We start from the raw sequence: 17036 nt of genomic DNA, 5'->3' as shown, positions 1-17036 counted from the left end.
TGAAGGGTTAAAATGATTGATGGAGGGAAATATGAGTCATGCACTTGTTTCTCTCTCTCTCTGTCTCTCTGGAATGTGGCAGTAGATCTCTCCATCACTCTCTCCCAGAACGAGCTGAAATCCATCATGGCCAGTTTTATTTGCTGGAACCAAATAATAAAAATGCAGACATCTTCCATAAGTCTGGGGTTTGCAGAACTTATTTTTTGAGAATCTGAAACATGAATCTAAATATTTGGAAATCTGAGTGTTTGTTTGAGACGGCTGTCTGAGCAACAAGCTTCGAGCGAGCAGCCTTTTCTACAGCCGTACTTCTAAAAACCAGTAAATATCTTCCTGAATGTTCTGATGAGGTTCTGTGTTAACAGTTACAGAGTTCAAAATGAAAGTCTTAGCACACGAGGACACGGATACGATCCTGATCCTAAATATTATCAGCATTATTAAATAAATAGAATCAACAAACAAAGACCAGAAAAAGACATGAAGTTTTCCAACATCTCTATTGCTCTATTCAGTAGAAGGTTGTCTATTCACTCCTCAGTGAGAGATTGATGACACTTTGGAGGATCTCTGACTGTCCAGCCGAGAACTTCTTACAAACATGCAGCTAACACTCTTCTCCTTCTTCTCCTTTCCCCAACTTTTTCATTCATCTTCTCCTCCTCCTTTCTTCTCTTTCTCCTGCAGTTCATTCTGCTTGCCCCACCTACTACTCCTTAATCTCTCCTTCTCAGACTTGAGGGATAGGGTGTTCAGCTGTCTGATTTTGGGTTTTCAGGATATTTTCCTTGGCAAAAATGTTATAAATGCACTACATACCTTTGTCCTCCTGTCTCTCTCTTTGTCTATCTCTCAGTCTTGATCTCTGACCTAAACAATAATAATCAGGTTGATTGTTGATTGGAAATAATAATGATATCTCATGGTGTCTCCTCTTGTCCTGTACAGATGCTCATGCCGGATTTTGCTTTGACAGTATATTAAATAATCGCTGTGCCAACCAGAACCCCCAGCGCATGACCAAGAATCAGTGCTGTTGTTCACTGGGCCGCTGCTGGGCAAGAAACACTGTCCCAGAGATCTGCCCCCTTCCTGGAACAGGTAACACACCTGCCATACACATACATACACACACACACACACACACACACACACACACACACACACACACACACACACATATACACATACACACACATTCAATTAATTTCAAGTTTATTTGTATTGCACTTTTAACAATGAACATTGTTTTAGAGCAGCTTTACACAGATAATGTGGTGAAAAATAAATAAGATGTTCTTTATAAGTGTAAGTTTGTCCCTGATGAACGAGCCGGTGGAGACTGTGGCAAGGAAAAACTCTGTGAGACACACATACACACATATACACTGTAGCGACTTGCTCACGCGACAGGTGAAACACAAGGAGGGTGAAGAGTTGCTGCTCTTTTGTTATTTTTGTTCTGCAGGTGTCAGTTTCCTGCTGACGTACAGCACTGGGTGTTCTCCATTTAAGTCCTGTGAGAGAACGGCTCACAGTCCCGTTTTCGACGCATCCAAGTGGACAACGAATGGCAAGCCGAGGTCAGGGTTTTGCAGTACTGGCTTGCTGTTCAGCGCTGGTCACCACTCAGATTGTCCCTTCTTTGTGAGATCTGAGAGGGAAGATGCTATAGAGGAGAATTTGGGCACAAACCTCCTGTAGTAGCTTGCCAAGCCTAAGAAAGCACGTACCTGTCTTTTGGAGATGGGGTATAAATTTTGTTTTCCTGCGGTTTTAACAGGCCTCTGCCAATACGGTACTCCAGGTACTGTGCTTTGGTCAGCCCCAGGTGGCATTTCCATGGGTTCGCGGTCAGATCGGCCTGCCTGAGCTCTCCCAGCACCTCGCACAGATGGTATAGGTGGTCTGTCCATGTTCTGGAGTGGATCACCACATTGTTAAAGTTAGGCAGCCGTGAAGTGCTGGTGTGGGTGCAGGACTATATCAATGAGCTGCCGGAGGGTGGCTGGCATTCCGTGGAGGCCAAACGGGAGGACCCGGTACTGCCAGTGTCCACTAGCGGTGCTGAATGCTGTCTTAGCCCTGGCCTCCAGGGCCAGTGCTACTTGCAATTTTTCCTTTGTCAGATTGGGTAGGGGGTAGCTGTCAAACTCTGAAATCTGGTTGAGCTTGTGTAAGTCGTTACAGAGCTTGAGACTCCCATCCGGCTTCGGCGCCACCACTATGGGGCTGGACCACAGGCTGGCTGGCTGTTTTATTCCGTCATGCAGCATTTTATCCACCTCCTCCTCGATAGCATGGCGATGGGCCTCCAGGACCCTGTAGGGACTCTGATGGACTACCACTCCTGGTGGTGTCTTTATCTTATGCTGTACCAGGTGGGTCATACCTGGTGTCGCAGGGAAAACGTCCACAAACTGGTCTACCAACTCAGTCAGGTCCTGCCACTGTGTAGATGTTAACTTCTCCCCCATTTTGACCGAAGCACACCCTAGTGGATCTGTGGGGCATATGCAAAGAGCTGACACTGCCAGGTTTGTCTCGATCCACTTTTTCAAGAGGTTAATGTGGTACACTTGCATGGTTTTTGCTGTTGCAGGGGGTAGTTCACGGGGCTGACTTTCTCGAGGACTGGGACCAGGCCCTGCCAGTGGGCTAGGAACTTGCAGGTTGTGCTTGGGACAAGCAGCAGGACTCGAAGTCCCTAGGTTAAGCTGGCCGGTTATATGTTCTTTGTTGCTCGGCCTGCGCCTCTTCCATACGTTCCTCTACAATTGGTGCTACCTTCTTTATGTGACACCGCATCTCTTGGATGTACTCAATCAGTGATTAGTATGGTGAAGGCTGTTCCTCCCACACTTCCTTGGCTACGTCCAGCAGTCCCCGAGGCCTCCTACCAAAGAAGAGCTTAAAGGGTGTGAATTCTGTCAATGCCTGTGCAGTCTCTCTTACAGAAAACAGCACATACGGAAGTAGGAGGTCCCGGGTTCTCCCCTCCTCATCGATCACAAATCAGAGCATTCGCTTTAGTGTCTGGATGAACCGCTCCACAAATTCTTCTGTCTATGAGTGGTATACCGACGCCCTGACATGTTTTACCTGCAACAACCGAAAGAAATCAGCCATTAACTTTGATACAAAGGCTATACCATGGTTGGTTGGCAGGTATTTTGGGGTTCCCACTCAGCTAAAGAGAAGCATTAGTTCTAAGCGTTGTTTCTTTTTGTTGCCTTTCTCAGTGGGACCACTTCTAATTATTGCGAGGTATAGTCCAACATGACGTCTTCTTTCTTGGGAGCACCAATGGACCACAGGGTTGTCCCTGTCGCTCTGTGTGATAGTATAGGAACCAATTATTTACTGTGGCTCGTCTGGTTCTTCCACCTGCACCATCTGGCTCCAGGAATACTTCAGGTGGTCATCCTGCCTGGTGACACACATTGAACAGGGGACTATTGTTATTGTCAGACTCACCCACCGCTCCAGTATCCTGTGCTTCACACTCGTGAGCCAACAGCGCCAGATGGGCCTGTTTGCCCCTCTAGCGTGGCGACCTCCGACCTCTTCTATTTCTTCCAGGTGGTGGTTTGTTGGTTAGGGAACTCCGGCCAGTCCCTACCTAAGAGTAGGGGCACAGGTAGGTTAGGATTTAAGTCGCCCTCGCCGTTCGCCCATGCACCCAGACGGTAGGCACCTCATGTATGTCTCCATGCACACATGCAACAGGTATGGTTCCTGTCATTTTGGCCCCTCTGCCTATGATAGAGGGTCCTTCCGGGTTAACATTGTTACCGGAGTCCAGCAGTGCCTAAGTGACTTTACCGTCTAGCTTTTTTACACTGAGAGTAGGTGTCTGAGGCTGTCAAGTCAAGTCAAGTCAAGTTTATTTCTATAGCACTTTCAACAGACATTGTCTCAAAGCATTACAGAATTTTAAGAGTTAATGTGAATGATGTGTATTTATCCCTGATGAGCAGCCATGGCGACTGTGTCAAGGAAAAAGTCCCTTAGATGACATGAGGAAGAAACCTTGAGAGGAACCAGACTCAAAAGGGGAACCTCATCCTCATTTGGGTCATGTGGTTGCGTGCATGGTGCACCCGGACAGCCATGGTTTTCTGATCATGGGCATTGGCCCCAACCCCAGATCGGTGTGGATAGGTTTGTCAATCTGAGAGGGCACCCCTGTGCTAGCACTGCTGGTCCTCTGCTCTTGTCAGCCGCTGTTCCACTCCTGTCATGTGTGCGAATGTATGGAGCATAGCTGGTAGTGTGTTACCTTCCCTTCTAGGCTGGTGGAGATGGAGAGTGCACACTTCAGTGCTTCAACTACCTCTTTCAGGTTTTTCAGATCTCGCATCCCTACAGCCTTTCGTTCTTCGGAGGGTAGAGCCCTTATAACTTTGTCTATAGCCACTCTCTCCACGATTTCTCTGCCCGTTCCGGTTGGAGCCATCTCTTTGTAATATGTAGCAGATCGTCCATCTGGGTCTTGTGCTTATTATTAGGCTTACATCTTTATTTGTAGGAGTCAGCTGCCGCATTCCTCGGTAACAATCCGAAGTGGTCCAGGATTTCTTCTTTCAATATATCCTAATTTTCAGCTCTAGTACACGATTTGGGCATCACCTGTAAGGTAGGGAGCAACGAGCTGTGCCCATCCACATTTTGACCAGTCCCCATGTGTTGCGATGCACTCAAATGTGTGTAGGAATGGGTCATCCCTCGCCATCATTTTAGCCAGTAAGCGTTGTGCTTCCTGTTCCGGGCTAAGGATGGGGTTGCCGCCATCCTCTTGCTTCCTGGAAGCCGTGGAAGAAGATTTTTTTTAGTCCACTGATCGGGGCTGGCTGGAGCTCAGAGGTGAGTTAGGGTAGCATCACTCCTGGTCTGAGTCAATCGGTGCCACGACCGAGCCGTGGGAAGCTGAGACCCCATCCTGCCTGTACAGGTGGGTGCTCGGGAACCTCAGCACGTAAGGAGCTCTAGTGGGTCATGGAAGCAGGGTACGCATGGGCGTGGGCGTGGTCGCTTCTGTAGCTCTTTCCGCTGTAGCTGCCGTCGCTGCTTCCTACAAGAAAAATAGAGAGAAACCGTCCATTAGTTGGGAGCAACACATTCTCCAACTTGCCATCCTTCAGGGCTCCTATTATACTCTTCACTTGACTCAAGGAGGGTGAAGAGTTGCCGCTTTTCTCATTCGGCTCCATCCGTGCCTCGTTGGGATGATCTGCCCTCGTGCCATGTGCGCCGAAGCTCTCCACAATACGGGTGCTGAAGTGGCACTGTCCATTCAAAACCCGTCTGGCAGTTGCGTTTGGAGCGCTTGCCTGTTGCTGCATGTGGGATGTGAGGCCAACATCACAACACATACACGTACACATACACGTACACATACACGTACACACACATACACTGCTGCTACATCTGTAAATATACCTGCTTTTAGTCTTTACAGCTTCAGCTGTTAGTCCATGAGGAATGTAGATGATCCTGATGTCACAGTTACACATTTAGAGATTTATCAGGTGTTTAAGCACCTGTACATCCACCTGTATTCGATCATATATTTTTATTCATATACTTTATTCATATAACTATATTTCTTTCATTTCCCCAGAGGAGCACAAGATATTGTGTCAGCAGGTCCAGCCTCTTGGTCCTGGTCCAATTGGCCCGTATGTTCCTGGTGGTCCTGGCACTGGCCCGTTTGTTCCTGGCGGTCCTGGCACTGGCCTGTATGTTCCTAGTGGACCTGGTACAGGCCCCTATGTTCCATATGTTCCATATGTTCCATTTGTACATCATCCACAGGTTCCTATTCAACCTCCTGAGCAACCTGGACTAGCTGTTGTGCCACAATTACGTGAGGTTCCAGGTATGTCTCACACCAAGTTGGAGTCAATAACATATATTTATTTTAAAAAACAGATTTTCCTCAAAACTCCAAACCCAGGTCTCTTAAGATCCAGATCGAACCCAAATCCCCTCAAAACAGATCCCTTCAGATTTTCTCAGAGTAAGACTAAAGACAAAGAGCAGACTCTTCCAAGAACAGATCTGATCCTCCGAGTGGTTAGACTCAGGTAAAGACCTGACCCACCCATCCCAAGAACTAGAATCAAAAACAGTCCCCAATGTGTCAAACTTTATCAATTCCAATAGATCCAGAATAAAACTAAAAGTCCAACTTTATGTTTGGAAGTCATTTAAATCAGGAACCATTCAAGGCCAAGTTCAAGTCCAGACTATTGAAGAACCAGGTTGAAACTGCCACAAGACCCAAACTTTTTAAATAACAGGCCAAGGACATAGATTGTCAGATTTCTCACAGATTCCTCAAAGCCCAAGACCAAGATTAAATTCTAGATTCAGACTAGGAAAAGAACCTTCTTGATGAGTGAACCAATGTCCAGACCAAGACCAACTTATAATATTGCTACATTCTTAATGTAGAACTACTTTCATTACACTTTTATATATTTCCTTATAAACTGGTACACACACCCACACACCTCTCACTAAACATCTCTCACTGCCAGGCTTGAACATCAGTAACATGTGTGAAATTGTGAGGAACCTGTGTGTAAACGGTCGCTGCATTCCAGTACCTGGGAGTTACCGCTGTGAGTGTAACATGGGCTTCCACCTTGACAGCCGTGGGGAGTGTATTGGTAGGTCACAGTGTCAAAAACCTTACACACAAACATTCACATATTTACTATGTTCATGTCAGTCACAAGACTATGTGTGTGTGTGTGTGTGTGTGTGTGTGTGTGTGTGTGTGTGTGTGTGTGTGTGTGTGTTTAAGATGATGACGAGTGTAATCGTAATCCATGTGTGCATGGCCAGTGCATAAACATTCCCGGTTCCTACTACTGTCAGTGTCCTGCTGGATTCCAGACCACTGCTACCAGGACTGAGTGTAAAGGTCAGTTACAGCACTGACACTGGAGACTTCTTCCATACAATTACACACAAACACACAGACATACACTGATCAGGCATAACATTGACATTATATCATTTTAGCATTTTAACATTATGAGTGTTGAAGTGAATAACATTGAGCATCTCTTAATCTTGGCACCTGTTAGATGTCCTCTACATCTGCCTCTTTCAAACCAACTACCTGCATGTCTTATCTCACCACAGTCCTATAAACTTTCCCTTTCACTCTCACAGATACTCTTCTATCACAAATCACTCCTGCTATCACTCTTCTTCACCCACTCCACCCTGCCTGCACCCTTTTCTTCACTTTTCTAACACACTTTCCATTACTCTGCACTGTTGACCCCAGGTACCTGAACTCCTTCACCTTCTCCACCTCTTCTCCCTGCAACCGCACCCCTCCACTGCCCTCCCTCTCATTCACACACATGTACTCTGTCTTACTCCTACTGACTTTCATTCCCCTTCTCTCCAGCGTGTACCTCCACCTCTCCAGGCTCTTCTCCACCTGCTCCCTACTCTCACCACAAATCACAATATCATCCACAAACATCATAGTCCAGGGAGACTCCTGTCTGACCTCGTCCTCCAACCTGTCCATCACCACTGCAAACAGGAAAGGGCTCAGCACCGATTCCTTGATGCAGTCCAACCTTCACTTTGAATCAGTCTGTTGTTCCTACTGCATACTTCACTGCTGTCACACTGTCCTCATGTCCTGTCAGACTTCCTCATACAATACCACAACTCCTCTCTCCATCCTGTCATACTCTTTCTCTAAATCCACAAACACACAATCAACTCCTTCTGTCCTTCTCTATACTTCTCCATCAACATCCTCAAAGCAAATAAGGCATCTGTGGTGCTCTTCCTCGGCATGAAACCATACTGTTGCTCACAGATGGTCACCTCTTCTCTCAGCCTGGCTTCCACTACTCTTTCCCATAACTTCATGGTGTGACTGATCAACTTAATTCCCCTGTAGTTACTGCAGGTCTGCACATCTCCCTTATTCTTAAAGATCGGTACCAGCACACTCCTTCTGCATTCCTCAGGCATCTTCTCACCTTCCAGAATCCTGTTGAACAATCTGGTTAAAAACTCCACTGCATCTCTCCTAAACATCTCCATGCTTCTACCGGTATGTCATCTGGTCCTACTGACTTTCCACTCTTCATCCTCTTAATCGCTGCTCTCACTTCCTCCTTACTAATCCTATCCACTTTCTACTTCACCAACTCCACATCCTCCAACCTTCTCTCTCTCTCTCATTTTCCTCGTTCATCAGCTGCTGAAAATCCTCCCTCCATCCTCTCAACACACTCTCCTCACTAGTCAACACATTTCCATCTCCATCCTTTATTGCTCTAACTTGCAGCACATCCTTCCCAGCTCGATTCCTCTGCCTGGACAATCGCTACAAATCCTTTTCTCCTTCCTTACTGTCCAACTTCTCCTACAGCTCCTCATATGCCTTTTTTTTTTGCTTTAGCCACATCCCTCTTCACCTGCTGCTGCATCTCCTTGTTCTCCTGCCTACTTTTCTCATCACTCTGTCGATCTCAATTCTGTTTCTCCAACCTCTTTCTCCTTCTGCTCTCCTGCACTTCCTCATTCCACCACCACATCTTTTTGTCTTCCTTTCTAATTCCAGATGTCACCAGATGTGCACCTTCCTCCACTCTTATACATCACCCTATGATCCTCCTTCTTAAAATACATGTTGACCACTGCCATTTCCATTCTTTTAGCAAAATCTACCACCATCCAATCTTTCATTCTTAGGTTCACCTTCTACCACTTCATCTGACGCACTCCAGAATATTTCCTTCTACTCCATCTTACAACCCACTTGTGGAGCATTAACACTGATGAAATGTTTATCACCACTTAATTTACATTTACATTTGTGGCATTTAGCAGTTAGACATACAAAAGTGAGTCTCTAGTAATGAATAAATTTACACTGGTACACTAGACTACGAACTTAAGATGAATCAAACTACACCTCTTTATTTTTACTAAGCAAACTTGGTAAGTGCTAATTTAAGTGTTTCAGGAAGAGGAAGGTCTTCAACCGAGCTTGAGAACAGCAATTAGATTGCACTGATTTGTGCAACACTAATGGCTGGATTAATCTGTGTAATTTAGAAAATTAATAAATAAGTCTTGATTTATTTAGATAGCAACTGGACTGTAAAAAAAAATTGTGACAACACTAATTTTAACACACACACACACACACACACATACATGCACACACACACGCACACACACACACACACACACACACACACACACACACACACACACACACACGCACACATATACACACACACATACACATGCTTGTGTTCTCAGATCTGGATGAATGTGTAGCTAACGGACGAATCTGCAATAACGGACGCTGTGTAAATACGGAGGGGAGCTTTCATTGTGTGTGTAACGCCGGCTTTGAACTCACCCCTGATGGGAAGAACTGCCACGGTATGAAACACACACACACACACACACACACACACACACACACACACACACACACACACACACACACACACACACATGACAGAAGGCAGAAAGTTTGAATGTTGTGAATGAATTCTGGTCTTCTGGTCTGCTGATGCTCCAGGTTGTTTACAGGAAGCTTGTTTGTAAGTGGTTTTATTAAAATAATGGAATTGAAATGAAGATGTGTGGAGCAGGAAGCAGGCAGGAGAGCAGCATGAACCCAACTCAGACCTGCTGAAGTTTCACCCAGAAACATCTTTGAGGAGAACAGAGCAGAGTGAGGAAACTATCACAGAGGACATTGGTTTAGAGTGTCTCAGAAACACCCAATCTCAAGGAGTCAGTGTTGTGCGAAACAGGAAGTTATTACCATATAAGGCAAGAGGAAGAATGTGGAAGCCGAATAAGGTCAAAAAGTCTGTACAAGTATATAGTGTGTGTGGAACACTAACCCAACCCTCCCCATTTATCCGGGCTTGGAACCGGCACTAAGAGTGGCTGGGGTTGGTTCCCTGACCGGGGATCAAACCCGGGGCGCAGCGGTGAGAGCGCCGCATCCTAACCACTAGACCACCAGGGAGCCTAGAGAACTAATGAGGAAAGAAGAAGTAAATAATGAAATAAGAATGGAATCATGAATTGAGTGCAGAACACTCTGAGACTGTAAGAGACAGTGCGTTTATTATTTTGTTCACTTTGTGTGTGTGTGTGTTTTGTGTTTAGATCTGGACGAGTGTAAAATCAGGAACATCTGTTTGAACGGGATGTGCATCAATGATGATGGAAGCTTCAAGTGTATCTGTAAAGTCGGGTTCTTGTTGGATGGCACAGGACGCTACTGCATCGGTAAGAATCACACACACACACACACACACACACACACACACACACACACACACACACACACCACATCACAATGTCAATAACCTCACACACATACAACTACCACATCAGTTTTAGTAATCTCTCTCCCACACACACACACCCACAAACACATACACACACTATAATAACAATAACCTCACACACACACACACACACACATCGTGTCACAGGGTCAACCTCACACACACACAACGTCACAGTGTCAAACCTGCTTTACTAACGCCACATGATCCAACCTTCTCTCTCTCTCATTTTCCTCGTTCATCAGCTGCTGAAAATACTCCCTCCATCTTCTCAACACACTCTCCTCACTAGTCAACACATTTACATCTCCATCCTTTATTGCTCTAACTTGCAACACATTCTTCCCAGCTCGGTCCCTCTGCCTGGACAATCGCTACAAATCCTTTTCTCCTACCTCAGTGTCCAACTTCTCCTACAGCTCCTCATATGCCTTTTCCTTGGCTTTCTCCACATCACTCTTTACCTGCTGCCGCATCTCCTTGTTCTCCTGCCTACTTTTCTTATCACTCTGTCGATCCCACTTCTGTTTCTCCAACTTCTTTTCCCTTATGCTCTCCTTCACTTCCTCATTCCACCACCACGTCTCTTTGTCTTCCTTTCTATTTCCAAATGTCACACCGAGTATTTTTCTAGCTGTCTCTCTCATCACTCCTGCAGTAGTTGCCCAATCATCCAGCACCTCTTTACCACCACCGATCTACTGTCTGACCTCTTCTATGAATCTCACACTACAGTCTTCCTCCTTCAGTTTCCACCATCTTATTCTTCTTTCAGTCCTCACTCTTCTTCTCTTCTTCTTCACCTCCTAAACCATCCTAGAGACCACTATCTGATGCTGTCTAGCTACACTGTCCCCTGCCAACATCTTACAGTCTCCAATCTCCTTCAGGTTGCATCTCCTACATAGAACATAGTCCACCTGTGTGCACCTTCCTCCACTCTTATACGTCACCCTGTGATCCTCCTTCTTCTTAAAATACGTGTTCACCACTGCCATTTTCATCCTTTTAACAAAATCTACCACCATCTGCCCTTCCACATTCCTCTCCTTAAAACCATACCTACCATCACCTCCTCATCACCTCTGTTCCCTTCACCTACATGCCCATTAAAGTCTGCCCCAATCACCAATCTTTCATTCCTAGGTTCACCTTCTACCACTTCATCCAACTCACTCCAGAATTTTTCCTTCTCCTCCATCTCACAACCCACTTGTTGTCCCTTCAACTTTCAGCTTCATGTTCATCACCCTATCAGAAACTCTCTTCACCTCCACTACACTCTTACTGTACTCTTCCTTCAGAATCCCCCTACACCATTTCTCTTTCCATCCACACCATGATAGAACAGTTTAAACCCCTCCAATGTTCCTGCTCTTTCTCCCTTTCCACTTGGTCTCCTGAACACACAACACATCTACCTTTCTCCTCTCCATCATATCAGCTCCCTCTCTCCCTTTACCCGTCATAGTACCAACATTTAAAGTACCAACCTGAACCTCCACTCTCCTCCACTTCTCCTTTCCCTGCTGTCTCTGTAGACGTCTTCCTCCTCTCCTTCAGCCAACAGTAGCCCAATTTCCACCGGTACCCTGTTGGTTAATGATACCTGTGGTGGTCGTTGGTAGCCCGGGGCTCGACCGATCTGTTATGAATTTATCTTTCGTGATCCGCATATTTGATTTGGCCCCTGTTTTACGCTGGATGTCCTTCATGACACAAACCTCCACATTTATCGACGCTTGAGACCGACACTAAGAGTGCACTGGCTTGTGCAAACCCAATGGCTGGGTTCAGTCACCTGACTTTACTAACACACTTGTGGGTAAATGAATCTCCACAAAATCTAGTGGAACATTTTCCCAGAAGAGTGGAGCTCATTATAACTGCACAAGCACAAACCAATCTTGTGGTTAGGTGTTCACAAACCTTTGGCCACTCCATGTATAATATCAGTGTGTTAGTGTTCAGGCTTAGGAGCAGATGGAAATGACTGAAGCCTTTCTAAAAAATTAAGAACAAAAGTTCTGAAGGAGTTTTGATGAAGGAGAAGCACACAGCGAACCTCCTCCTCACTGTCACATACAATTATAATTAGTTTAATGAGTCTGTACTCACACACCACACATTTGTGTACCCTAGTGCTGAACTTGGCATTCTCTCTGTTTAACAAAACTAACCTACACACACACACACACACCCACACACACACACTGACACACACACACACACACACACACACACACACACAGGCCAGTGAGTTCAGACATAACACTCACTTATTGTTTGGATTGAAGTGATTATGTGAGTGTGAGTAAGAGAGCAAGAATGATCTCTAATTAACCTTTAATGAATATAATAAAGGCAGATCATATTTATAATAAGTATTTGATATAATCACATAATAATATAATGATAATTGCATCATCATGTAATCCTGTATAATGCTGTAGGAACTCAGAGCAGGTTGTGATTTCAGCTCTGTACTGAAATCTGTTCAACTGATTCAACATTTCAATAAACACACACAACTTACACACCTAATAAACACAAACACGTTATGCACACCTTCTACACGCGAACACCTTGTACATACATAATACACACAAACAACTTATACACACAAACATCTTATACATACATTATACACACAAACAACTTATACATACATTATACACACAAACAACTTATACATACATTATACACACAAACAACTTATACATACATTATACACACAAACAACTTATACACACAAACATCTTATACATACATTATACACACAAACAACTTATACATACATTATACACACAAACAACTTATACATACATTATACACACAAACAACTTATACACACAAACATCTTATACATACATTATACACACAAACAACTTATACATACATTATACACACAAACAACTTATACATACATTATACACACAAACAACTTATACACACAAACATCTTATACATACATTATACACACAAACAACTTATACATACATTATACACACAAACAACTTATACATACATTATACACACAAACAACTTATACATACATTATACACACAAACAACTTATACATACATTATACACACAAACAACTTATACATACATTATACACACAAACAACTTATACATACATTATACACACAAACATCTTATACACACATTATACACACAAACAACTTATACATACATTATACACACAAACAACTTATACATACATCATACACACAAACAACTTATACACACATTATACACACAAACAACTTATACATACATTATACACACAAACAACTTATACATACATTATACACACAAACAACTTATACACACAAACATCTTATACATACATTATACACACAAACATCTTATACATACATTATACACACAAACAACTTATACATACATTATACACACAAACAACTTATACACACAAACATCTTATACATACATTATACACACAAACAACTTATACACACAAACATCTTATACATACATTATACACACAAACAACTTATACACACATTATACACACAAACAACTTATACATACATTATACACACAAACAACTTATACACACATTATACACACAAACAACTTATACATACATTATACACACAAACATCTTATACATACATTATACACACAAACAACTTATACATACATCATACACACAAACAACTTATACACACATTATACACACAAACAACTTATACATACATTATACACACAAACAACTTATACATACATTATACACACAAACAACTTATACACACAAACAACTTATATATACATTATACACACAAACAACTTATACATACATTATACACACAAACAACTTATACACACAAACATCTTATACATACATTATACACACAAACAACTTATACACACAAACATCTTATACATACATTATACACACAAACAACTTATACATACATTATACACACAAACAACTTATACATACATTATACACACAAACAACTTATACATACATTATACACACAAACAACTTATACACACAAACATCTTATACATACATTATACACACAAACAACTTATACACACAAACATCTTATACATACATTATACACACAAACAACTTATACATACATTATACACACAAACAACTTATACATACATTATACACACAAACAACTTATACACACAAACATCTTATACATACATTATACACACAAACAACTTATACATACATTATACACACAAACAACTTATACACACAAACATCTTATACATACATTATACACACAAACAACTTATACATACATTATACACACAAACAACTTATACACACAAACAACTTATACATACATTATACACACAAACAACTTATACACACAGACAACTTATACATACATTATACACACAAACAACTTATACACACAAACACCTTATACATACATTATGCACACAAACAACTTATACACACAAACAACTTATACATACATTATACACACAAACACTTATACATACATTATACACACAAACAACTTATACACACAAACATCTTATACATACATTATACACACAAACAACTTATACATACATTATACACACAAACAACTTATACATACATTATACACACAAACAACTTATACACACAAACATCTTATACATACATTATACACACAAACAACTTATACACACAAACATCTTATACATACATTATACACACAAACACTTTATACATACATTATACACACAAACAACTTATACACACAAACATCTTATACATACATTATACACACAAACAACTTATACATACATTATACACACAAACAACTTATACACACAAACATCTTATACATACATTATACACACAAACAACTTATACATACATTATACACACAAACAACTTATACACACAAACAACTTATACATACATTATACACACAAACAACTTATACATACATTATACACACAAACAACTTATACATACATTATACACACAAACAACTTATACATACATTATACACACAAACAACTTATACACACAAACAACTTATACATACATTATACACACAAACAACTTATACATACATTATACACACAAACAACTTATACATACATTATACACACAAACATGTTATACATACATTATACACACAAACAACTTATACATACATTATACACACAAACAACTTATACATACATTATACACACAAACAACTTATACATACATTATACACACAAACAACTTATACATACATTATACACACAAACAACTTATACACACAAACATCTTATACATACATTATACACACAAACAACTTATACATACATTATACACACAAACAACTTATACACACAAACATCTTATACATACATTATACACACAAACAACTTATACATACATTATACACACAAACAACTTATACACACAAACATCTTATACATACATTATACACACAAACAACTTATACATACATTATACACACAAACAACTTATACACACAAACAACTTATACACACAAACAACTTATACATACATTATACACACAAACACTTTATACATACATTATACACACAAACAACTTATACACACAAACATCTTATACATACATTATACACACAAACAACTTATACATACATTATACACACAAACAACTTATACACACAAACAACTTATACATACATTATACACACAAACAACTTATACATACATTATACACACAAACAACTTATACACACAAACAACTTATACATACATTATACACACAAACAACTTATACACACAAACAACTTATACATATATTATACACACAAACAACTTATACATACATTATACACACAAACAACTTATACACACAAACACCTTATACATACATTATACACACAAACAACTTATACATACATTATACACACAAACAACTTATACACACAAACAACTTATACATACATTACACACAAACAACTTATACACACAAACAACTTATACATACATTATACACACAAACAACTTATACACACAAACAACTTATACACACAAACAACTTATACATACATTATACACACAAACAACTTATACACACAAACAACTTATACATATATTATACACACAAACAACTTATACACACAAACAACTTATACATATATTATACACACAAACAACTTATACACACAAACACCTTATACATACATTATACACACAAACACCTTATACATACATTATACACACAAACAACTTATACACACAAACACCTTATACATACATTATACACACAAACAACTTATACATACATTATACACACAAACAACTTATACACACAAACAACTTATACATATATTATACACACAAACAACTTATACATACATTATACACACAAACAACTTATACACACAAACACCTTATACATACATTATACACACAAACAACTTATACACACAAACACCTTATACATGCATTATACACACAAACAACTTATACACACAAACACATTATACACACAAACAACTTATACATACATTATACACACAAACAACTTATACATACATTATACACACAAACAACTTATACACACAAACACCTTATACATGCATTATACACACAAACAACTTATACACACAAACACCTTATACATACATTATACACACAAACAACTTATACATACATTATACACACAAACAACTTATAAC

The 17036-nt window shown here is 40.9% G+C and overlaps 1 protein-coding gene across 3 annotated transcripts in view; it reads left to right on the top strand.

Moving 5' to 3' along the window:
* fbn1 (fibrillin 1) overlaps positions 1-17036 on the top strand; it is a 126725-nt gene that overhangs the window by 52602 nt on the left and 57087 nt on the right. For all 3 annotated transcript variants that reach the window (XM_083552174.1, XM_083552176.1, XM_083552175.1), the window contains exons 10-15: positions 952-1104; positions 5627-5884; positions 6549-6680; positions 6818-6937; positions 9322-9447; positions 10192-10314. In XM_083552174.1, the coding sequence (XP_083408300.1) occupies positions 952-1104; positions 5627-5884; positions 6549-6680; positions 6818-6937; positions 9322-9447; positions 10192-10314 (912 nt within the window). The remainder of the gene's footprint in view (positions 1-951; positions 1105-5626; positions 5885-6548; positions 6681-6817; positions 6938-9321; positions 9448-10191; positions 10315-17036) is intronic.

The sequence above is a fragment of the Silurus aristotelis genome (genome assembly GCF_946808225.1).
Source record: "Silurus aristotelis genome assembly, chromosome: 10".
NCBI classification, from domain to species: domain Eukaryota; kingdom Metazoa; phylum Chordata; class Actinopteri; order Siluriformes; family Siluridae; genus Silurus; species Silurus aristotelis.
This window is presented reverse-complemented; position numbering and strand designations above follow the sequence as displayed.